Source organism: Chiloscyllium punctatum, chromosome 2, assembly GCF_047496795.1.
Source record: "Chiloscyllium punctatum isolate Juve2018m chromosome 2, sChiPun1.3, whole genome shotgun sequence".
In the NCBI taxonomy this organism is placed as follows: domain Eukaryota; kingdom Metazoa; phylum Chordata; class Chondrichthyes; order Orectolobiformes; family Hemiscylliidae; genus Chiloscyllium; species Chiloscyllium punctatum.
The window spans coordinates 3,535,041-3,560,706 of record NC_092740.1 but is presented as its reverse complement, the minus strand read 5'-3'; the positions used below and the strand labels follow the sequence as shown (position 1 = coordinate 3,560,706).

General features: G+C 46.2%; 1 protein-coding gene across 7 annotated transcripts in view; it reads right to left on the bottom strand.

The window, feature by feature from the left end:
• cplane1 (ciliogenesis and planar polarity effector 1) overlaps positions 1–25,666 on the bottom strand; it is a 254,280-nt gene that overhangs the window by 27,556 nt on the left and 201,058 nt on the right. For 6 of the 7 annotated variants that reach the window (XM_072592860.1, XM_072592868.1, XM_072592882.1 and 3 more), the window contains 6 exons: positions 24,382–24,459; positions 17,532–17,662; positions 16,406–16,598; positions 13,523–13,767; positions 12,078–12,171; positions 5,530–5,754 (listed from right to left, as the gene is read on the bottom strand). In XM_072592860.1, the coding sequence (XP_072448961.1) occupies positions 5,530–5,754; positions 12,078–12,171; positions 13,523–13,767; positions 16,406–16,598; positions 17,532–17,662; positions 24,382–24,459 (966 nt within the window). The remainder of the gene's footprint in view (positions 1–5,529; positions 5,755–12,077; positions 12,172–13,522; positions 13,768–16,405; positions 16,599–17,531; positions 17,663–24,381; positions 24,460–25,666) is intronic. The other variant, XM_072592875.1, reaches the window with a different exon arrangement.

Here is a 25,666-nt window from a genome sequence, read left to right as displayed (position 1 = left end):
GACCTGTTGAGGGTTAGACACTCTCTCTGTCCCTGTCAGGAGTGATTGAGACTGGGCTTATACAGCTGTCATTAGTGGGAGATCCCCAGGCTGGGTCTGGTAGCTCACTGTACTTAATTTAACCCAGGAGCTGTCCAGTGGCTCCTTCTAATAATTCAATACAGTATGAAACATTTGATGCAGATTGACAGGGTAGAGAGTTTGCAATTGAGAAGGCTAATGGGATCATAGAAACCTATTTAGCCCATTGAGCCCGCGCTGACCTTCTGAAGAGCATCCCACCCAGACCCACCTATCCTACTTTATCCCTGTAAACCCTACATTCCCCATGGCTAACCCACCCTAAACTGCACATCCCTGGACATTCTGGGTAATTTAGCATGGCTAACCCACTCTAACCTGCACATCCCTGGGCACTCTGGGTAATTTAGCATGGCTAGCCCACTCTAACCTGCACATCCCTGGACACTATGGGAATTTAGCATGGCTAGCCCACTCTAACCTGCACATCCCTGGACACTATGGGAATTTAGCATGGCTAACCCACTCTAACCTGCACATCCCTGGACACTATGGGAATTTAGCATGGCTAACCCACTCTAACCTGCACATCCCTGGACACTATGGGAATTTAGCATGGCTAACCCACTCTAACCTGCACATCCCTGGGCACTCTGGGTAATTTAGCATGGCTAACCCACTCTAACCTGTACATCCCTGGGCACTCTGGGTAATTTAGCATGGCTAACCCACTCTAACCTGCACATCCCTGGGCACTCTGGGTAATTTAGCATGGCTAACCCACTCTAACTTGCACATCCCTGGGCACTCTGGGTAATTTAGCATGGCTAGCCCACCCTAACCTGCATATCTTTGGACTGTGGTTGGAAGCTGGAGCACCCAGAGGAAACCCACACAGACATGGCGAGAATGTGGGGGATGTTATACTTTATTAAAAGAGGAATTGAACATAAAAGAATATGAAGTGCTTCAGTTACACAGGCAACGATGTGCCCACATCTCCAACACTGTGTGCAGTATCGGTCTCTCTCAAAGAAAAATATAAATGCTTTTGGGGAGTTCAGAAGAAGTTTATTAGATTGATATCTGGGATGAATGGGATGTCTAATGGGGAAAAGTTAGACAGTTTGAGTTTGTTTCGAAGAATGAAAGGTGCCTTGATTGAAGTGTGAAAGGCCCTGAACGGTCTTCACAAGGTGGCTGTGGGAAGGATGTTTGCTCTTGAGGGTCATTCCTGAACTATGGGCACTGTTCGAAAGTGGGAGAAAGTGAGGACTGCAAATGCTGGAGATCACAGTCAAGAGTGTGGTGCTGGAAAAGCACAGCAGGTCAGGGAGCATAGGTAGCCCATACCCAAAATGTCATCTGTCCTGCTCTTCTGATGCTGCCTGACCTGCTGTGCTTTTCCAGCACCACACTCTCGGCACTATTTGCAAATCAAGGCTCACCCTTTTAGGAGAATGGATGTAAACAACATATTTTATATTTTTCTTTAGTTGGGAATGTGGAGCAAAATAGGAAGTTGACTGCTTTAAACTAAGGAGACTGTCAAAGGAGATGTTGCAAAACAAGTTGAAATAACTAATCGGGAGTCCTGTTCACACTGGAGCATTGTTCAAGCAGTGGGAAGGATGCTGGAGGTATATCGGTACCGTGGGGGGTATATTCAGGACAGCTTCACCCAGAGACAAGCTGCTGCTGAGATTTTCAATAAAGGCCTGTTGTGTGGGTCAGGAATGCTGAGCATGACAACATCTCTCTGATAGGTACCTGGGCAGGTGGCCAGCCTGGAGAGGAACAACACAGAGGCAGGAGGCCTCCAGACTCGACAGAGACAGCATCATACTCTCTCCTCACACTGAACTCACAAACAATAGACAGATAGATAACTATTCTCATTCACTGTTTGACTCTGAGCTGCTATCTCTAACCAGTGACTGAGAAACTGGACAATTAGTGAATCAAATCACCCCCCTGTCTATAGGGAAGGACTGAAAGAACTTGGAAGGAAAACGAGCAGAGATCAAAAGGGCTTGGAAGAAGAAATTGGTAAGGTCCTAGGGAGTGTGTGTTCGTGGAATGCTCTGCCAGTATCAGTGGTGGACTCTCCCTCTTTATGGTCATTCAAGTGGGCATTGGATAAGCATATGGAGGTTATTGGGCTACTGTAGGTTAGGTAGGCTTCGGTCAGCGCAACATCGAGGGCCGAAGGGCCTGTACTGCGCTGTATTTTTCTATGTTCTATGTTCTATGAGTGTTGCTGAACAAAGAGACCTTGGAGTACAGGTTCATAGTTTCTCAAAAGTAGAGTCGCAGGTAGATAGGATAGTGAAGAAGGCGTTTGGTATACTTTCCTTTATTGGTCAGAGTATTGAGTACAGGAGCTGGGAGGTCATGTTGCGGCTGTACAGGACATTGGTTAGGCCATTGTTGGAATATCATGTGCAATTCTGGTCTCCTTGCTATTGGAAAGATGTTGTGAAACTTAAAGGGTTCAGAAAAGATTTACAAGGATGTTGCCAGGATTGGAGGATCTGAGCTACAGGGAGGGCTGGAGCTGTTTTCCCTGGAGTGTTGGAGGCTGAGAGGGTGACCTTATAGAGGTTTACAAAATTATGAGGGGCGTGGATAGGATAAATGGACAAAAGTCTTTTCCCTGGGGTCGGGGAGTCCAGAACTAGAGGGCATGTGTTTAGGGTGAGAGGGGAAAGATATAAAAGGGACTTAAGGGGCAACTTTTTCACGCAGAGAATGGTACGGGTATGGAATGAGCTGCCAGAGGAAGTGGTGGAGTCTGGTACAATGACAACATTTAAAAAGCATCTGGCTGGGTATATGAATAGGAAGGATTTAGAAGGATATGGGCTACATGCTGGCAAATGGGACTAGATTAATTTAGGATATTTTGTCAGCATGGAAGGGTTGGACCGAAGGGTCTGTTTCCATGCTGTACATCTCTATGACCCTAAAAGGGACAACATAAATGAATCCCTGGACTATATTATTGACCTGTATTTCCCTAATATATTTTTCCCCACCATGTTTTTCTGTTTGTCTGTGTACATTTGCATCTGTTTGTTGGGGCTTAAGAAGGAAAAGAATAAGTCAGAATTATAAATTGATGGTTCTAACCACAGTAAAACAAATGCTTTGATTAGGTTGTGAGAAATAATAGTTTCTTGTTGAGTCAGTATTTATTGTTAACCTGAGCTTCTTAACCAGCTAAATCAAGCACTTTGAGTAATTTAGTTCAGTCTTTAATTTTTATGATGATCCCAGTGCAAAGACTGTATCTCTTTTATGTCTCTGTATGTCGGGTTGTGGACTGAAATGAGAAAAGGACTGTTTTCTAAACCCTGAGGATTGTGGGAGGGATTGGTGCACCTTTCCAAAACAAACAGCCTGCTCCTCACTGTAAGTGCTGTTTACACAGCTGCTTGCTCAGTCAGTGGGAGGGGCTTCCTGAAGATGAGCTGGGGCCAGGGGCTGGGTAAAAAAGTAGATTCAGCCAGGAACAAGTCATTGATTGGTCTGTGCAGTGGCAACCAATTGTTGATGATAAAGGAGTTCTACCTGGTAACAACGATATGATTGGTTCCCAAGCAGAGGAACAGCTTGTGGGTGTCAACAAAATGGTCAGAAATCCTCTGACATGCAGAAGTGAGGTGATGTCTCCACCTTGGTGTGCAGTTAAAAAAAAATCCCTGAAGCCTGAAGAAAACTACCCTCCCAGTGATTGTAACTGGGCTTTTAAATGAGTAGCTAAGAGACTTGACAATCTGTGAACTAGTCGCCTTGTGCCTTCTGTAATCAAGTGAACATACCAGGAGAAGAGAGACTGAGAAGCAGCAAATCCTAACAAGAAAAATAACTTTCTCAGTGGTTTGTCCCTGCACACATACAACAAGTTCCTTCTGTGTATATGTGTATCTGTGTGTGTGTGAGATTGGGGGGTGTTTACGAGGAGGTTAGAGTTTTTACGAGTAGTTATATGATGATTGTTCATTATTGTTTCCTATAGCTAGTCTATTTATTTGTAATAAAGAGTAATTCTTGTTTAGTGCAGAAACCTGGTTCATCATTTCTGTCTACCTGGATCTGAAAGACAGGGACATTGGGGAATTCTGTATACATTGATAAAGCTTCTGTGATAATTCTGGGAATAGTGGGGATTGATTTCCAGCATGTAACCTCAGTGAGGAGTGACACTGCTTCAATTATCCCGGCTTCGAGTATCAATGCACTTTTCCAAGTGGGTCACATTTCGGAGGAATGTTTTTTGAAAGGCTTTGTGTGATTTTGGGACCCTCTGCCTCAGAAAGCAAAGGAGGCAGGGTCTGTTGTTATTTTGTATTTGGCAATGTCATATTCAGCACAGCTTGTGACTGGTTTGATGCAGATTAAACGGCTAAGAGTTCACAATTCACGAGAGGCCCAATGTGAGTCTGACTTGAGTATAAATGGACAATCAACATTCCACACTCACTGCCTGTGCCCAGCTCACACTCACTGCCCATACCCAGCACACACTCACTGCCCATGCAGCTCACACTCACTGCCCGTGCCCAGCACACACTCACTGCTCGTGCCCAGCTCACACTCACTGCTCGTGCCCAGCTCACACTCACTGCCCGTGCCCAGCTCGGACACACTGCCCCTCAGTGCCTGGCTCACACTCACTGTCCATCAGTGCTCGGCTCACACTCACTGCCCCTCAGTACCTGGCTCACACTCACTGCCCATCAGTGCCCGGCTCACACTCACTGCCCCTCAGTGCCCAGCTCACACTCACTGCCCCTCAGTGCCCAGCTCACACTCACTGCCCTGCCCTGTTCACACTCTCTGCCCCTCAGTGCCCAGCTCACACTCACTGCCCCTCAGAGCCTGGCTCACATTCACTGCCCCTCAGTGCCCAGCTCACACTCACTGCCCTGCCCTGTTCACACTCTCTGCCCCTCAGTGCCCAGCTCACACTCACTGCCCTGCCCTGTTCACACTCTCTGCCCCTCAGTGCCCAGCTCACACTCACTGCCCCTCAGTGCCCAGCTCACACTCACTGCCCCTCAGTGCCCAGTTCACACTCACTGCCCCTCAGTGCCCGGCTCACACTCACTGCCCCTCAGAGCCTGGCTCACATTCACTGCCCCTCAGTGTCCGGCTCACACTCACTGCCTCTCAGTGCCCGGCTCACACTCTCTGCCCCTCAGAGCCTGGCTCACATTCACTGCCCCTCAGTGTCCGGCTCACACTCACTGCCCCTCAGTGCCCGGCTCACACTCACTGCCCCTCAGTGCCCAGCTCACACTCACTGCCCCTCAGTGCCCAGCTCACACTCACTGCCCCTCAGTGCCCAGCTCACATTCACTGCCCGGCTCACACTCACTGCCTGTGCCCAGCTCACACTCACTGCCTGTGCCCAGCTCACACTCAGCCCCTAAGGTGCCCTGCCTGCACCCTGCACCCCTCATACAGCCTGCCCATCTACTGAGAACAATTCACAGCAGCTACCGGGAGACAGGTGCAAGTCCCTGACAGCGAGAGGGGGTGTGCGTTGGTGCCAATCTGGGCTCATGGGTGATCTCGCAGTCGTCTTAGCCTTTGGATAACACTGCTCCTCAACTCTGTCCTCAGCACCAAGTCGGGGAGAGCGACAATGCCAGTCTGCACACACACGAGATCTTGCGGTAGTCCTCACACACTGCTTCTGAGCTCTGTCCTTCTGATCAGCACCGACTGTAAAGGCAAAGACAGAAGGAGATCATCAGTTTTGCTGTGAAGGCAGCTGACAATACGCTGCTGATATAGCAGTGACCTGTGGGTCTGGGACAATGCTCTCAAGAGCATGAATTTCCTGGGAATGTTTTGTTTTATTGTAATCAGGAGATAGAGAGGACAATTGTAACCTTTACTGCCCGTTCTTAGTTGCTGTTAGGAAGGCGGTGTTGAGCTGCCTTCTTAGACCTGTGGAGCCCCTGGGGTTGAAGACACCACTGTGCTGTTGGGAGGCAGGTTCATTCCAAGTGAGGATGGTGATTGAGATGTCTTAGAGAATCATAGAATCGTACAGTACAGAAAAAGGCCCTTCTGCCCATCGAATCTTTACAGCATACACGAGTCTCATTATTCAGCATTAGGCCCATAGCCTTGGACAATAAGACATTTCAAATGCATATCGGAGTACTTTTAAAGGTTATAACATTTCCCACCTCAACCCCTCTCCCAGACAGGGCATTCCAGACCCCAAGGAACCTCTCAGTGAGAAAGGTTTTTCTCAATTCCCTGAGAAACCTCCTGTCTTTCACTTTATTATGCCCAAAAGAATTGTTGATGCTGGAAATCAGAAAAAAAAAATTGTTGGAAAAGTTCTGTAGGTCTGGCAGCGTCTGTGGAGAGGAATCAGAGTTAATGCTTTGGGTCGAATTCTGGACTCAAAATGTTAACTTGATTTCTCACCACAGATGCTGCCAGACCTACAGAACTTTTCCAGCAATTTCTGTTTTTATACATTATTATGCCCCCCCCTTGTTATTGTCCCTGTGATTAAGGGGGAACAGCTGCTTTCTATCCCCCCCGTCCAAGCCCCTCATAACCTTATCCACCTCGATCAGGGTCCCCCCCCTCAGCCTTCTCTGCTCTAAAGAAACCAACCTGAGCTTCTCCAGCCTGTCTTCATCACTAACCTGCTCCATCCCAGGCAGTATCCTGGTGAATCCCCTCTGTACCCCCCTCCCAGTACAATCCCATCCTTCCTATAGTGTGGGCACCAGAAACTGCACACAGTCCTCCAGCTGTGGCCTCCCTAAACTCCTGTACAGCTCCACCAGAACCTCCCTGCTCTGATCATCCAAGCCTCGACCGATAAAGGCCAGTGTCCCCATGGCCGCCTTAACCACCCTATTACCCTGTCCTACCACCTCCAGGGGTGTGTGGACAAACACCCCAAGATCCCTCTGTTCCTCTGAGCTTCCTGCTGTCCTGTCATTCACTGAGTACTCCCTTGTCTTGTTCCTTCTTCCAAAGTGTATCCCCTCCCATTTCTCACAGTTTAATTCCATCTGCCTCTGATCTGCCTATCTGACCAATCCGTTTCTATCCTCCTGTAATCTAACACCTTCCTCCTCACTGCCAACCACCCGGCCAATCTTTGTGTCATCCACAAACTTCCTTCCCATCCCTCCCACATTCCCATCTCCATTGTTGATGAAGATCACAAACAATAAGGGACCCAGCAGTGATCCCTGTGGGACACCACTACACCCCGGGCTCCAGTCACACAAACAGCCTCCTGTCACCACCCTCTGTCTCCTGACACTAAACCAGCTTTGGATCCATCTTACCAAGTGACCCTGGATGCCATGAGCTTTTACCTTCTGTATCCGTTTCCCGTGTGAGACCTTGTCAAAGGCCTTGCTGAGATCCAGATAAACTACATCAACTGCCCTCCCCCCACCTACACATTTGGTCACCTCCTCAAAACACTCCACCAGATTTGTCAGACGTGACCTCCCTCTGACAAAGCCACACTGACTATCCCTGATCAAGCCTTACCTCCCCAATTGGAGATTAATTTTTCTCCTCTATTATCTTCTCCAATAGTTTCTCTCCCACTGATGCTAGCCTCAGTGGTCTATATTTCACTATCTCTATCATCTCCGCTACGGCCAGAGAGGAATTCAACATTTGGGTCTGAGTCCCTGTGATTTCCTCCCTTGTCTCACACAGCAGCCTGGGATACAACCCATCCAGACCTGGGGATTTATCCGCTGGTAAACCCAGCAAAGTCTCCAGAACCTCCTCATTTCTTAAATCAACCTGCTCAACAACCTTCCACTCCATCCTCTCAAATTCTGGATTTGTATCCACCTCCTCCCGACTGAGGACAGATGGGAATTGCTCCTTTAACAGACATTCAGTGTTCTCCTGCAGCATACATTGATTGCCCCTTGGTCCCTAATTGACAATAGAATATACAATAGACAATAGATGCAGGAGTAGGCCATTCTGCCCTTCGAGCCTGCACCACCATTCAATATGATCATGGCTGATCATCCTTAATCAGTATCCTGTTCCTGCCTTATCTCCATAACCCTTGATTCCACTCTCCTTGAGAGCTTTATCCAACTCTTTCTTAAATGAATCCAGAGACTGGGCCTCCACTGCCCTCTGGGGCAGAGCATTCCACACAGCCACCACTCTCTGGGTGAGGAAGTTTCTCCTCATCTCTGTCCTAAATGGTCTACCCCGTATTTTTAAGCTGTGTCCTCTGGTTCGGCACTCACCCATCAGCGGAAACATGTTTCCTGCCTCCAGAGTGTCCAATCCTTGAATAATCTTATGCATCTCAATCAGATCCCCTCTCAGTCTTCTAAACTCAAGGGTATACAAGCCCAGTCGCTCCAGTCTTTCAGCGTAAGGTAGTCCCGCCATTCCAGGAATTGACCTCGTGAACCTACGCTGCACTCCCTCAATAGCCAGAATGTCTTTTCCTCAAATTTGGAGACCAGAACTGCACACAATACTCCAGGTGTGGTCTCACCAGGGCCCTGTACAGCTGCAGAAGAACCTCTTTGCTTCTATACTCGATCCCTCTTGTTATGAAGGCCAGCAAGCTATTAGCCTTCTTCACTACCTGCTGTACCTACATGCTTACCTTCATTGACTGCTGTACAAGAACACCCAGATCTCTCTGTACTGCCCCTTTACCTAAATTGGTTCCATTTAGGTAGTAATCTGCCTTCCTGTTCTTGCCACCAAAGTGGATAACCATACATTTATCCACATTAAACTGCATCTGCCATGCATCTGACCACTCACCTAACTTGTCCACGTCACCCTGTAATCTCCTAACATCCTCATCACATTTAACCCTGCCACCCAGCTTTGTATCATCAGCAAATTTGCTAATGTTATTACTAATACCATCTTCTATATCATTAACGTATATTGTAAAAAGCTGCGGTCCCAGCACTGATCCCTGCGATACCCCACTGGTCACTGCCTGCCATTCCGAAATGGAGCCGTTTATCACTACTCTTTGTTTCCTGTCGGCCAACCAACTTTCAATCCAAGTTAGTACTTTGCCCTCAATGCCATGCGCCCTAATTTTACTCACTAACCTCCTATATGGGACTTTATCAAAAGCTTTGTGAAAGTCCAGGTACACTACATCTAATGGATCTCCCTTGTCCATCTTCAGAGTTACATCCTCAAAAAATTCCAGAAGATTAGTCAAGCATGATTTCCCCTTCATAAATCCATGCTGTCTCTGACCCATCCTGTTACTACTATCCAGACGTGTCGTAATTTTGTGCTTTATAATAGACTCCAGCATCTTTCCCACCACTGAGTTCAGACTAACTGGTCTATAATTTCCTGCTTTCTCTCTCCCACCTTTCTTCAAAAGTGGTACAACATTAGCCACCCTCCAATCCGCAGGAACTGATCCCGAATCTATCGAACTCTGGGAAATAATTACCGACGCATCCACAATTTCTCGAGCCACCTCCTTCAGGACGGTCTCTTTCCCTGGTTATTCTCTTCCCCTTGATATACACATTCTCCCTAACCTTGCTTTCCAGTATTTTCGCATACACCCTCCTGGCTCTCCTAATTGCTTTCCTAAGATCCCCCTACACTTCCTATATTCCTCTAGCGATTCTGTTGTTTTCCTCCCTCTGTACCTGTTATCCATCTCTCTTTTCCCTTTCATCCAGTCCTGAATATTCCCCGACCTCCAGGGTTCTCTGGGTATGTTGCTCCCTCATGTTGGCCCTGTAATCTCCCTGTTCCTTTTGGTATTCTCCCACTGTACAGTTACCCTCATGTAACTGTTTCCAGTTTATTTTGGCCAGGTGTGGACTTATTTTAATAAAATCTGCCTTCCCCCAATCCTTTTCATTATCCATAATAAATCTACACCATCACTATCACTGAAACGTCCCCCTCATTGTCCCCTCGAACAGCTGCCCGCCTTCATTCCCCAGAGTTCGGTGCAGCACTGTACCCTCCCTTGTTGGATCGTCTACACAGTGACATAAACAACTCTCCTGAACACATTTCAGGGAATCTGCTCCCTCCACACCCTCTATACCATGGTTATCCTGATGGGGTAACTGAAATAATATAATGATCCTGTTTGTGTTTTTACATGTCTCAGTGCATTGTCTCCATATCTGCCCCTGTATTGTTCACTGACTGTTTGGGGGCTCTATAATACACACCCCAGGAATGTCACTGCCCCCTTTTTATTCCTAAGCTCTACACAGAAAGCCTTATTTGACGACCTCTCCATGATATCAGCCCCCCTTACTGCAGTAATGAACTCCTGAACTAATACTGTAACAGCACCTCCTCTGTCCTGCCTGAACACTCTCGCACCCACAATGTTGAGTTGCCAGGCCTGCCCCTCCCTGAAACACACATTTGAGGTGGCAACAACATTGCGGTTCCATGTTGAGACTGGGGTGCTGGAAAAGCACAACAGGTCGGACGGTATCCAAGGAGCAGGAGAATCAATGTTTCGGGCCAGAGCCCTTCATCAGGAATGAGGCTGGGAGCCTCGGGGATGGAGAGATAAATGGGAGAGGGTGGGGCTGGGGAGAAGGTAGCTGAGAGTGTAATAGGTGGATGGGGGTGAGGGCAAAGGTGATAGGTCGGGGAGGAGGGTGGAGTGGATAGGTGGGAAGGACGATTGACTGGGGTAAGAGGGGGTGGGGTGGGGAAATGAGGAAACTGGTGAATCGCATCAATGTGGACTTCACCAGTGACCTCATTCCCCTCCCCCCATCTTACCCCAGTTCCAAACGTCCAGCTCAGCACTGTCCTTATGACCTCTCCCACCTGTCAATCTTCCTTCCCACCTATCCGCTCCACCCTCCTCCCCGACCTATCACCTTTACTCCCACCCCCATCCACCTATTGCACTCTTAGCTACCTTCTCCCCAGCCCCACCCTCTCCCATTTATCTCTCCATCCCCGAGGCTCCCAGTTTCATTTCTGATGAAGGGCTCTGGCCTGAAACGTCAATTCTCCTGCTCCTTGGATACCGCCCGACCTGCTGTGCTTTTCCAGCAACACACACTCAACTCTGATCTCCAGCATCTGCAGACCTCACTTTCTCCTTGCAGTTCCACGTGTCAATCTGTACCTGAAACTCATCTGTCTTCCCTCTCATGCATCAGGCATTAATATAGAGGCCATCTCACTCCCCTGACACACCAGAAGTGAACTCACTCTACCTAAGTTATGCTGTGTTGCTATTGAACAAAGACACTGTGACCACTGCCCCTGCTGAACTGCTTTAAGCTCAGACGAGGTGGTGTTCCATGTATCTGCTGCCTTTGTCCTTTTAGGTGGAAGTGGCCGTGGATTTGGAAATTGGTGTCTCAGGATCTCTGGTGAATTTCTGCAGTGCATCTTGTAAATGGAACACACTGCTGCTACTGAGCGTCGGTGGGGGAGGGAGAGAATGTTTGTGGTGCCAATCACGAATTTTTGTAAAAATCCATTTGGCTCATGAATGTTCTTTCAAGAATGTTCTGCCATCCTTCCCTGGTTTGGCCCACATATGATTCCAGACCCACAGTAATGCAGTTGATTCTAAACTGCCCTCTGAAATGACAGAGGGAGCCTTTCAGTTCAAGTGTAATCACGGAATAAAATGCTGACCTTGCTGTTACCCCACATCTGTTCAAATAATAAACCAAATGCCCGTCCATCTGGCTTCCTCCCTTGTGCAAGTGTTTGGAGAGAGGTGGACTGCTTGAGGTGCCACGTTTTGGTGGCCTTTGAAACTGAAACCTCAAGAAAGACCCCGTGACATGACTATAAGAGGAACAGGGTGTCTCCTGTGTAATATTCATCTATCAACTGGGCATTCCTGTTGTGCAGTTATCTGGAAACTGAATGATATCCATCCTATCCACACATTTATCAAAAGCTATCATCAGTAAACTCTTTCTCTCTGACCTTCCTCAGTCCTTTTACACACAGCTAATTTTAAGTGTTCCTTGCTCAACACAGTTAATCTAGGAAAAGAAATCAAACTGCCATCATACCTGCATCCGGAGGAGAAAGGCTGCAGGTTCTGGAACATTCCACTTGCTCCTCAGGCTTCATGGCACTGTGCAGATGCTCAATGGTATTTATAAGCTGTCGGGAGATGGTAGGTAAGGATTAGTCCAGGCAATATCAAGGAGAAAACAATCAGACCTGAGATCAGAGGAGGAGTGATGGAGTCAGCTGGGAAGGTGAAGGAGAAGCAGAATTGGTTCCAGCTCAGGGGGCTGTCCATTCTGGCTCTCTGCAAGACAGCAACAACCCACAGCCCACTCCTCCATCTGTTCCCTATAGATCCTTTCTCGTCAGATCATTATCCGATTCCCTTCGGAAAACTTGGATTGAATCTGCTTCCACCACGTTTACTGTGTTTCTTCTCATGTCATCTCTGTTGCTTTTGCCAAACATCTTAAATTGGAACCCTCGTCCTCCTCCCACAATTGGGAGCAGGTATTACCAAACAATTCTGTTCAGATCACTCATAGTGTTGAGCACCTTGATCAAATCTCCCCACCCTTACATCCTGAATGAGAACAGTCCCAGCTTCTCCCAGCCATTCTTGGAACTGGTTCAAGGGATGAGAGATTTTATTCTCAAACAATTCTCTAATGCTTTCATCTCCTTCCTAAAGTGTATCAGTGGAATATTTGACCAGCAGTTTGAGTTTGGAGATTGTTTGGAACAGTCTCACTGTTTTGAGTTTCACCGTTTATTATTGAGAGAGAGTGAGGGCTGCAGACGCTGAAGATCAGAATCGAGAGTGTGGTGCTGGAAAAGCGCAGCAGGTCAGGTAGCATCCGAGAAGCAGGAGAATCAACGTTTCGGGCATAAGCCTGAAGGGATCCTGATGAAGGGCTTATGCCTGAAATGTCGATTCTTCTGCTCCTCAGATGCTGCCTGACCGGCTGTGTTTTTCCAGCACCATACTTGTCACCGTTCATTATTACCAGCTTCAGGGACTTGGCTGTCAATGGGCAGGTGCTCTAATGCCAGCTCCACTACACCAGGAGAGCCCCAGCTGGACAGAGGAAGTGCTTCAGTAATACTCTTAATGCCTCACTGGGGAAATGCAGCATTTCCACCTACACCTGGGAATCGCTGGCCCCAGACCATCCAAAGTGGAGGAGGAGCAGCTGAGAAGGTGCGAGCCCCTCGAGACTCGCTGTTGGGAAAAAGTGGAAGCCAGGGAGAACAGCATAAGGAGTGCACTGCCACACCAGTGCCCCCCCCAACCCCTTCCTGTGACCATTATCTGCCCCAAGTGTAGCAGAGCCTGTTTTAGCTGTATCAGTCTGTACAGCCACCATTAGATTCCCCTGAGAGAGGAAGGGAGTCATCCTCATCTATGATGATGAATGTTCTGGTTATAGTTCATTCTCCCAAACAGCTGTCTGTCGTACATGAGTTGGGAACATGTCACTTTTAGCAGACTTTGAGCCCTTACCATCTTAGTGTTGGCAAAGTCTTGTTCCATGTTCTCTGCCATATCTTGCAGGGCACTCAGCTGGTGTGCCATTTCACTGAGTTGTGCCCAGGTCTGCCTTGTGCCCACCATGTGGGCAGAGGTTTGTGGAGGTGTCCAGACACGGGTACTCTCCTGCTGCAAGAGTCTTTGTGTGAGATCATCTTCCAGCAGCTGCTGATTCCAATCTTCACTCTGGGGCTGCACTGGGCTGAGGGGCCGGCTCCCTGGTAATGAAATGTCAAACCTGTAGTCAGTAAATGGAAAGCTCTCCTCTCCAGGCCTCACATCAAACTCCTGTCTCATGAGGAATTGGTAGCAGTTCACACTGGCTCACTCATTGTTAACAGCACTGCACACAACTTTTGCACACTAACAGAAACTTGGTCCTCCAATCTGTGTTGGGGTTTGCCCTCCACATTGACAAATACCCACTCTGCTTCCAAAGCTCTTCAGCATCTTTTCCACTAATCCTCGAGTAACGAACACTCACACAATTCTGCCGAAATCGTGAACTTAGGAGGTGAATTCCACAACATTACACTCCCTGTGCTCAGGGCTTTTCTCAGATCCCAGCCCAATCTTTTAATTAAAGCATTTCACCAGGTCTCTCTATAACGAATTGATTCCGTGTGGTGGGCACAATCCTTGGGCATGGGCAAGTCCCCAGCCTGCTCTTACTTTGTTTATAATTATGTTTGCAGTCCTCACCATGAGGACACACAGTAAATAGAGACAAGTTCAATACAAAGGGAAAAGGAAGAAAAAAATCCTTGGAGGTCAAATATCCCAATCCTCAGGCACTACTGCCTGAGTTTGTCAGCATACTGAGGACACCCACCTTCAGCAGATTTTCTTTATTTGTTCATGGGATGTGGTAGAAACAGAGAACAACAGAAACCAGGAGCAGGAGTAGGCCATTCAGCCCACTGGGCCTGTTCTACCTTTCAATATGTTCATGGCTAATCCTCTCCACACCCCCTGCTCCCTTAAAATTTAATAAATTAAACATTTATCAATTTCTCTGTCGCTGACTGGGCCGGCATTCATTGCCCATCCCTAGTTGCCCTTGAGAAAGCAATGGGGAATTGTGGAATCGCTGCACTCCATTAGGTGTAGTTAGACTCACAGAGCTAATAGAGAGGGAATCATAGAGATCTACAGAACAGAAAAAGGTTCTCCAGCTCATTGCATCACACTGCTCAAAAGCAGCCACCTAACTATTCCGTCCCATTTTCCAGCATGTGGCCCATAGCCTTCTATGCCCTGGCATCAAAAGCGTACATGAACATGTTTCTTAACTGTTATAAGAGTTTCTGCCTCTGCCACTCTGACAAGCAATGAGTTCCCACCACCTTCTGAATAAAAAAAAGTCCTCACATCTTATCCAAATCTCCTGTCCCTCACCTTAAAAGGTGTGCCCCCCTAGTCATTAATCCCTCCAAAGGGAGAGATTCCTTCCTGTTTACCCTATCTATGTCCCCCATAATTTTATCCACTCAATCACATCCCCCTCAGACTTCTCTGCTCCAAGTCAATCCAATCTGTCTTCATAACTAAAACTCTCCAGCCCCAGCAACATCCTGGTAAAGTCTCCTCTGGATCCTGTCCTACCATATCCCTCCGACAATGTCGATTCCAGAACCACACACAATACTCTCGCTGTGACCTAACCAACATTTTAGACAGTTCCAGTATTAACCTCCCTGCTCTTCAACTCGATGTCTCAACTAATCAAAGCAAGTATCCCATGTGCCTCCATAACCACTTCAACAGCTCCAGGAATTTGACCTGGCAACAGAGAAGGAACAGCAATATATTCCCAGGTCAGGATGGGGAGTGACTTGGAGGGGACCTTGCACATGATGAAGTTCCCATGTATCTGTTGCCCCTGTTCACCACAGTGGTGGAGGGGCTGGTTTTGAAAGTGTTTTCACAGTAGCCTTGGTGAATTCCTGCAATACATCTTGTACACACTGCTGCTACTGAGGGTCAGTGGTGGAGGGACTGGATGTTTGTGGATGTGGTGCCAATCAAATGGGCTGCTTTATCCTGGATGGTGTTGAGCTTCTTGTTGGAGCTGTATCTATCCAGGCCAGTGCAGAGTATTCCATCACATGCTGCTTTTCAATGACATTCCCTCCATCATAAGGTCATAAGTGGGAGTGTTTGTGATGACTGCACACTATTCAGCATCACTCATGCCTCCTCAGAGACTGATGCAGTTTGTGCCCATATGCAGCAAGAGCTGGGCAGTATCTAGGCTTGGTTAGATAAGTGGTAAGTAACATCCCTGTCACACAGGTGTCAGTACAACTATAACACTGGCAGAAATGTGGAAAATTCCTCCGGATATCCTGTCCACAAAACACAAATCCAACCACCTATTAACCACCTATTCTTGATCGTCAGTGAAATGCTGGGAGGGGTCATCAACACCATGATGTTCTGATGATTTTGTTGCTGACCATTCCTCTATATTGGGTGAGTTATGGGGAGTGTTTCAAGCTGTGAAGGTCTTCCAGCTTCATTCTGGACATGCCTTGTTGATTTTCTCCTTCCATGTAAAAACACTTTATGTTTGCCTGCCTTAACCTCCATCATGGCCTGGCCTATCCAATTTGTAACTTGATTACTCATTCTCGAGTACCTTATCTGTTTAGTGTATTGTAATGTAACCTTGATGTCGTCAGTCTTTACCCACCCCTTCCAACCCCAGTGTTTATTACTTGACCAAGACATGAACATTTACCTACAAAGTAGCAGTGATTATTCCAGTATGGTCTGTCGTGTTTCTAGCACACACAGAGCTGAATCATTCCCCCTCCAAAAGCTGCTGTCAAGTTGCACAAAGTCAGTCCTCACCTTGTTGCTGGCAAACAGCTGGATGTACAGCATTTGTGATGGAGGCAGCCATGAGGTGCAGTGCAGGTACAGATATCTCCTCTTTATTTGATGAAGGTAGCAGCTCAGTCACACTTGTACAGCCTGGAAGGCTAGTCAGTAATTCCCCAGCATCAATGTCAATAACATTGAGGAACTTGTGACCAGACAAAGCCTGTGAGGACCAATGAAGACAACAAGAGGTTCATTTTTTGAGAGAGGATGGAACAAGCCTGCTCACTCTCTATTACCCCCATACTCTGTTTTAGGTTTATACAACCCCACCTTTTGTCCTTCTCCCCTAGTCCCATCACTCTCCTTCAGCATGACCAATCAGAGAGCCTGTTCAATTTATCCTGATAGTCCCCAACCTCACCTTCAAACGAACAAGATTCCCATTTTCCAGGGCACCCCTACTGAAGAATCACACAGCGATTGCAAATATACATTACAATCTCTTATGAATATGAGTCCATAAGAACATAAGGAGTAAAAGCAGGAGGCAGCCATTCGGCCCCTTGAGTCTGTTCCACAGTTCAATAGGACCATGGCTGACCTGACATTCCTCACACCCACTTTCCTGTCCTTTCTCTATAATCCCGACTAATCAAGAATCTACCTATCCTAGCCTTAGGGTCTCGGAAAAATTGGTAGTTTGGGTTTTAATGTAACTCTGGACTTTTTGGCAAATTTAAACCTGAACACAGGCAGCAATGTTGAGTAGGGAGGTCAGATAATGATGTTCTAAAGAGTCATACTGGATTCAAAACATTAACACTTCTCCCTTTTCACTGATGCTGCCAGACCAGCTGAGTTTCTCCTGAATTCTCTGTTTGTCAACACTGAGTTCAAGCCATCAGCCATTCCGGACTTCTTTTGAGACACTGAGTTTATTCGACATTGCAGATACCACAGACCTCAAACAGGTTTCCTTTCAGGCTTTAACCCTGTTGCACCGTGAGCAGTACACTTGCATTTTGTGGAGATCTTGCAGTTTGTGAGATGCAGCGCTGAACTTCAAGCAGGAAAATAGTCCCCAATACCTCATATCAGCCCACTGCACTGCACCTGAACATTTACTGAAACATAATGCATTCTTCACACTTACTTGGTCAGGTGTCTCATGAGAAGTCGGTATGAGGAGAGGTTTCTGACACACTTCATTAGGGAACCGAAGGTTCATGAACACATCTGGAGGAACAAGCTGAACTGGAGGAGGACTGACAGGTGTGGTTTGTACTGTTGGCAGAGTAACGCATCAGACATGTATTATCCATGGGTCAGTCAAAATCCCCCAATGTTGGCTACTCTCAAATCTCCTGCTTACCAATGCAAAACAGTCTTGCAGAAACAGCCCACCAAATGGAACAACACCCTCCCACACCTCCACCGTGATCTCCACCCATCCCTGGCCCCAGCAACTCCAACCAGCGTACTGCCTAATCACACAAGCCTTAAATCCCAAAGAGCCCATTCACTGTATCCTTCGAGTCAATCAAACTGACCATGCACACTTCAGTGGTTCAAAAAAGCTCAGTGATTAAGTGCTTCCAACTGTTGTGTATCTAATTTAACTTGTTTAGCATTAAACTGAAATGTACAGTTTAGAAAAAAAGCTGCTTAATTAGAAACAATTTAAACTGAATTGTCATTAAGTGAGTCAGGTAGGCAGTTTGTCTTAGGAGCATATAAAACTAGCCATTTTAGTATGACTCACAATAAAGGTAAAATCACCATAATCCCAGATGTCCCATTAGAGAGACAGAGAGAGAGAGAGAAAAAAGAGTGACTGGTGGTCATTTAACCTGAGAGTTACCATACCTCAGGTGAAGGGAGGAGCTCGAGGAGAGCCATTCATATTAACCTGAGCCCATGTGGGAATTGAACCAACGCTGTGGGTATCAGTCTGCATCGTAAACCAGCCATCCAGCCAACTGAGCTCACTGGCTCGCTCACAATAGTATGCCACAGCTAAGTGAGTAAGGGAGCTCCAAGGAGGAAGGGAAAAGGTGTTCTGCTGCTCTTGCTTTTTCTAAACTTTTTTAGCCTCAGGGATTTACTCTTACTCTGTTACAGGAGACAGAGCTAGTTATTTGGTTAATGACTGAAATTTACTCTATTGATACAATTGCAAATGATAGGAAGGTTAAAATATATAAAAAACATAACGAAATACAGAATACAATAAAATCATTAAGGTTCTTTCGAAGACAATACAAATGTCAGGATAGGTGATGTGTCACATCTGCAGCATGTGGGAATAGCTGTATATAACTTTGGTCCAGAGCAAACATGTCTGCAGAAAATGTTTTTTAAAAAAGAAATCATTTGTGGGATGTGGGCATCACTGGCTAGGTCAGCATTAATGGCCCAGACCGGAGAAGGACAGCAGAGGGTCATTATTGAGCCAGAAAGGTTTTCCCAACAATTGGCAGTAGTTACCATTAGGCAAAAGTGAGGACTGCAGATGCTGGAAACCCGAGTCTAGATCAGAATGGTGCTGGAAAAGCACAGTAGGTCAGGCAGCATCCGAGGAGCAGGAAAATCGACGTGTCAGTAGTTACCATTAGACTTTTAATTCAAGGTTTTTATTAAATTATTCATCGTCTGTTGTAGCAGGATTCAAATATGGCGTAAATGAGGAGTTTATAGAATGTTTCTGGGACAGTTTCTTAGAACAGCATATTCTGGAGCCAACCTGAGAGCTGGCTATATGAAGTCTGGTATTGTGTAAAGAGGCAGGACTAATGACTGAAGATGGCCCTCAGTAGCAAAGACCATAATACGATTGAACTTTGCAATCAGGTCCGGAGAAGCAAGGGAAGGGTCCGAGATTGTTTTTAAAAATTTAAATAAAGGCAATTATGAGGGAATAGAAGTACAGCTGGCGAAAATGAATTGGTAAATGAGGTTAATGAGCCATTTAGAGAAATGTTCAGGAATGCACCAAATTCCAAAGCATTTCAATGTATAAGAAAAGTTCCAAGGGATTGATCCACCCTCTGTAGGAGCCACTCCTTAACTTGAAATATTGAAGATAATATCAAACTTAAAGAAAATGCATATAAATGTGGAATGACAGTTGGTAGGTCAGGAGATTTCAGCCTTTTTCCATATTCTGTCCAAAGGATAATATTAAAAAGGAGGGGAAATTACAGAAGGAAAGCAAAGTTGCCCTTCAACCCCTTGTTTAACAAGGATCTACCCACCTTGGCCTTAAAAATATTTGAGTACTGCTTCCCCCATCTTTTGGCAAAGAAAGTTCCAAAGACTCTCAATACTCAAACTAAAATATGTCACCCTGCTTTATAAACAGTGACCCTGAGTTCCAGATTCTGCCAAAGGAGAAAGACCCCTCCTGATTTTAGACGGTACTATCAAAACACCTGTTACTCTAGAAAGCTCAGGTTGATAAAAACCAAGCTTTCTGTTTCATTCATTCATGGGCTATGCCTGCCTGGGCCAACACTCACTGCCATAACACCATCAGATGTAAGTGTAGAGAAAGACCATTCGGTCCATTGAGTCTGCACCCCCATTCAACAGGATCACGGCTGATTTGATAATCTCCAACTCCACTTTCTTGTCTTTTCCTCATATTCCTTGATTCTATCACTGATTAAAAATATATCCAGCTCAGCCTTGAATATAGTTATATAGACCCAGCCTCACTAGCCTGTCTGTAGTAACCAATTCCTCAGATTCAGAACACTGAGAGAAGAGATTCCTCCCCATCTCTGTATTAAATGTGCCACCCCTTATTTTGAGATGATGCTTTCTGGTCCTGGATCTCCCACAGGGGGAAACAACCTGTCCACATCAACCCTGTCAGATCCTTCAACAATCTTGACATAGAAGACAACAGCACAGACAAAGGTCATTTGGACCGCTGAGTCAGCAGCAGTCAAAAATAACCACTGAACGATTCTCACTCTGCCTCACTGCCCTTGGCCCATAGCCTCACAAGCCTTGGCATCCTAAAGTCGACGATCTTTAAAGGCAGTGAGTTCAAATTCTCACAACTCACTTCCTCACATCCTTCTAAACCTCCTGCCTCTTCCCTTAAATCTATGCCCCCAGTCAATGATCCCTCCAACAAGGGGAAAACTGCTTTCCCGTCTACCCTAATTATCGTCCCCATAATTTGATACATTTCAGTTACGTCCTTCTCTCAGTCTCCTCTGCTTCAAGGAAAACAACATCCAGTCTATCCAGCCTCTCTTCATACCTAAATCTGTTCAGCCCTAGCAACAGCCTGGTAAAACTCCTCTGCAGGATTCTGATCCAGTGACAGTGAAGGAATGGCGATATATTTCCAAGTCAGGACGGTGAGGAGCTTGGAGGGGAACTTGCAGGGGATGGTGTTCCCATGTATCTGCTGCCTTTGTCCTTCTAGATGGAAGTGGTTGTGGGTTTGGAAGGTGCAGTTTGAGATTTCTGCAAAGCATATGTCAGGTATAGACAGGACAGATCGAGTGAATCCTTAGAAGAGTATAAAGGCAGTAGGAGTATACTTAAAAGGGAAATCAGGAGGGCAAAAAGGGGACATGAGATAATTTTGATAAATAGAGTTAAGGAGAATCCAAAGGGTTTTTACAAATACATTAAGGACAAAAGGGTAACTAGGGACAGAATAGGACCCCTCAAAGATCAGTAAGGCAGCCTTTGTGTGGAGCCGCAGGAGATGGGGCAGATACTAAATGAGTATTTTGCCTCAGTATTTACTGTGGAAAAAGACGTGGAAGACATAGACTGTAGGGAAATAGATGGTGACATCTTGAAAAATGTCCAGATTACAGAGGAGGAAGTGCTGGATGTCTTGAAATGCATAAAAGTGGATAAATCCCCAAGACCTGATCAGGTGTTCCCTAGGACTCTGTGGGAAGCTCGGGAAGTGATTGTTGGGCCTCTTACTGAGATATTTGTATCATCGATAGTCACAGGTGAGGTGCTGAGGTAAAAACAATGACTGCAGATGCTGGAAACCAGATTCTGGATGAGTGGTGCTGGAAGAGCACAGCAGTTCAGGCAGCATCCAAGGAGTTTCGAATTGACATTTTGGGCAAAAGCCCTTTTATTCCTGATGAAGGGCTTTTGCCCGAAATGTCGATTTCGCTGCTCCTTGGATGCTGCCTGAACTGCTGTGCTCTTCCACCACCACTAATCCAGAAACAGGTGAGGTGCTGGAAGACTGAAGGTTGGCTAACGTGGTTTAAGAAGGGCGATAAAGACAAGCCAGGGAACTATAGGCCAGTGAGCCTGACCTCGGTGGTGGGCAAGTTGTTGGAGGGAATCCTGAGGGACAGGATGTACATGTATTTGGAAAGGCAAGGACTGAGTTGGGATAGTCAACATGGCTTTGTGCATGGGAAATCATGTCTCACAAACTTGATTGAGTTTTTTGATGAAGTAACAAAGAAGATTGATGAGGGCAGAGCAGTAGATGTGATCTATATGGACTTCAGTAAGGCTTTCAACAAGCTTCCCTATGGGAGACTGATTAGCAAGGTTAGATCTCATGGAATACAGGGAGAACTAGCCATTTGGATACAGAACTGGCTCAAAGGTAGAAGACAGTGGGTGGTGGTGGAGGGTTGTTTTTCAGACTGGAAGCCTGTGACCAGTGGAGTGCCACAAGGATCGGTGCTGGGCCCTCTACTTTTTGTCATTTACATAAATGATTTGGATGCCAGCATAAGAGGTATAGTTAGTATGTTTGCTTATGACAACAAAATTGGAGGTGTAGTGGACAGCGAAGAGGGATACCTCAGATTACAACAGGATCTGGACCGGATGGGCCAATGGGCTGAGAAGTGGCAGATGGAGTTTAATTCAGATAAATGCGAGGTGCTGCATTTTGGGAAAGCAAACCTTAGCAGCGCTTATACACTTAATGGTAAGGTCCTAGGGAGTGTTGCTGAACAAAGAGACCTTGGAGTGCAGGTTCATTGCTCCTTGAAAGTGGAGTAGCAGGTAGATAGGATAGTGAAGAAGGCGTTTGGTATGCTTTCCTTTATTGGTCAGAGTATTGAGTACAGGAGTTGGGAGGTCATGTTGTGGCTGTACAGGACATTGGTTAGGCCACTGTTGGAATATTGCGTGCAATTCTGGTCTCCTTCCTATTGGAAAGATGTTATGAAATTTGAAAGGGTTCAGAAAAGATTTACAAGGATGTTGCCAGGGTTGGAGGATTTGAGCTACAGGGAGAGGCTGAACAGGCTGGGGCTGTTTTCCCTGGAGCGTCGGAGGCTGAGGGGTGACATTATAGAGGTTTATAAAATCATGAGGGGCATGGATAGGATAAATAGGCAAATTCTTATCACTGGGGTGGGTGAGTCCAGAACTAGAAGGCATAGGTTTAGGGTGAGAGGGGAAAGATTTAAAAGAGACCTAAGGGGAACGTTTTCACACAGAGGGTGGTACGTGTATGGAATGAGCTGCCAGAGGATGTGGTGGAGGCTGGTACAACTGCAACATTTAAAAAGCATCTGGCTGGGTATATGAATGGGGAGGGTTTGGAGGGATATGGGCCGGGTGCTGGCAGGTGGGACTAGATTGAGTTGGGATATCTGGTCGGCATGGACGGGTTGGACCGAAGGGTCTATTTCCGTGCTGTACATCTCTATGACTCTATCTTGTAGATAGTACACACTGCTGCTACTAAGTGTTGGTGGTGGAGGGAGTGAATGCTTGTGGATGTGGTGCCAATCAAGCAGGGGCTGCTTTGTCCTGATAGGTGTCAAACTTCTTGTCTTCAGTATTGTTAGAGCTGCAACCAACCAAGCAAGTAGAGAGTCAGGAGGTGAGTTAATTGTCACAGTATTCCCAGCCTCTGACCTGCTCTTGTCGCCATTGTTTATGTGGCTAGTTTCTGGTCAATGATACTCCCTCGGATGTTAATAGTAGGGAATTCAGTGATGATTAAATTATCCTTTTTTGCACATCGTACTGTGAATATTACTTGCATCTTGTCAGCCCAAACCAGACCTTGTTACATTTGAACTCGGACTGCTTCAGTATCTGAGGAGTTGTGAACGGTGCTGAACATTGTGCAATCATTGGCGAACATCCCCCATTTCTGACCTTGTGATGGAGGGAAGGTCATTGATGAAGCAGCTGAAGATGGTTGGGACTGGGACACTACCCTGAGGGACTCCTGTAGAGATGTCCTGGAGCTGAGATGACTGACCTCCAACAATCACACCAGCTTCCTTATGTATCAGGTATGATTCTAAACAGTGAAGTGATTTTTCCCTGATTTTCACTGACTCCAGTTTTACAAAGGTTCCTTGATGTCACACTGTTTAACCTACCCTCAAGACAACCACCCCATTCCAAGTAGAAATCTAGCAAACATTCTCTCAACAACATTAACACACCCTTCCTTAAGTAGTGGGACCAGTGTTGTACACTATACAATGTGACACCAATGTTAATATGCATCCACCTGACTCAAACACACAGAATCCACATTCCATTCTTGCTCAGCTAACAGGAGCTCAATAGAAACTCAATAAAAAGAAACTGTAGCCCCCTTTCACAACCTATGAAGACCCTAAAGTTGTTCCTCAGACTTCAGCCGCAGCAGTCATTTGGGACACAGCACGATCACCATCCCCATCAAAAGCAATTAAGTCAGCCCATTGCTTCTTCTGAAGCAGGGATTAATCCTGGTGTCTGAGCTGAACCTTTGTGCCAACCTCCCATGCAGGATCTTTGCTGGGAGTCTGCTCCTCGTCTTGGATTCAGAACGACCCGGGACAGGACCTGCCCCTGGTCCTGGACTAGGGTTGGTCAAAGATAATAGCTGCCCCATCTTGGAATGGAATCAGTTACCTCATCTGCCCGTTCCTGAGCTGGGACATGGCTGCCGCTGTGCTGCTGAGTTACACCGTACGAAGGAGACTTCACTCACTCCTTAACAACTGAACCACAAAGTAAAAGGTGAAAGATCAAACCTGCAGTAGCAGTGATTGGCTGATCGTTCCCGATCTCAGAGCAGGTGAGGATTCCAGTATCCTTGTAGGATTTAGCAGCTTCAGAAAAGCAAAGAGAAAGCACAGTGGTCAGTGCAATGGTCAGCTCCAAGGGACGGACGATAGAGAACCAAACACAATCTATACAGCCCGACTCTGAGGAAAAGGAAGCAACCACAAATTCGGCACAGCTGCTCTTACATCATTTCCTAGAAATCCCAAAATATTTTTGTGAACATTTCTACTGTGTGCGCAGCAGAGGTACACAGGATAGATGAGAGATATGAAACATTTTTATCCATTTCTCTTTAAGTGATGCAGGCAAGCCCACTAATATTCAAAGGGAGGAACATGGTACTCTAACTCACGTTGTGGAGAAAGTTTTGCTTCCTCTTGTTATAAAGCGGAGGTTGACCCCTTCCCCCCCCCACTCCCCGCCCCCCCACCCCCCCACCTCTGAGAACGAAAGCCGAAACACCCAAAGAGGAACATGTTGCCCTTCAATGTGTACACAAGGAGTGTAACCTGCTTTTCAGCAACTTCTAGTGGTTACATAAAATAAATCCAAAACACTCACTGTAAACTGAACAAGCAACAACTTATTTATCTAACTCTAACAGTGAACAAATTAACTAAACTATTAACAAAGCAAATAAATCCCTTCCAGCTACTAACTATTCCCAAATAAAACAAGATTCTAATGGTATGCTGTTTCAGTAAATACAAGTTCCACTCATATAAAAAAAATTGGATTTATTCTCTCAAAATTACAGCCAGGTTACATGCCTTCCAGAATGTTCTATGCCTTCTCCATTGTTTTTTCTGTCAGGAATGCCTACTCTGTCATTGGTACTGTTGTTATTTTGTTGCTGCTTTCTCTAAGATAGGGAGGAGGCTGTGAGAGCCAGCAACTCTCTGTTGAGAGCTAAGGCCGTTAGCTCTGGCGAATGACAGCGAGCTATCTAGTCTTTGTCTAACTGTCCCCCTTTTTTTACACCCTTGATGACATACTAATATTTCTTACAACATGATTGGTCCAATGTTGTCAAAACCATCAGATTTAAATTTAATATGTCTTTGGTATCTAAGTGCCTGGTTCAAATTGATTGGCTAAATTCAAAAGCCAGTTGTCTTGGTAAAAACTGCTGCTTGTCCTTATATGGCCTTTCAATATAAAATGTTTCAGTTCGGGCTCTCTCTGTATTGCAAATGTTCAAGCTGCTGCTCACACACATCCATTTTATATCCCTAAGCACTAAAAGAGCAC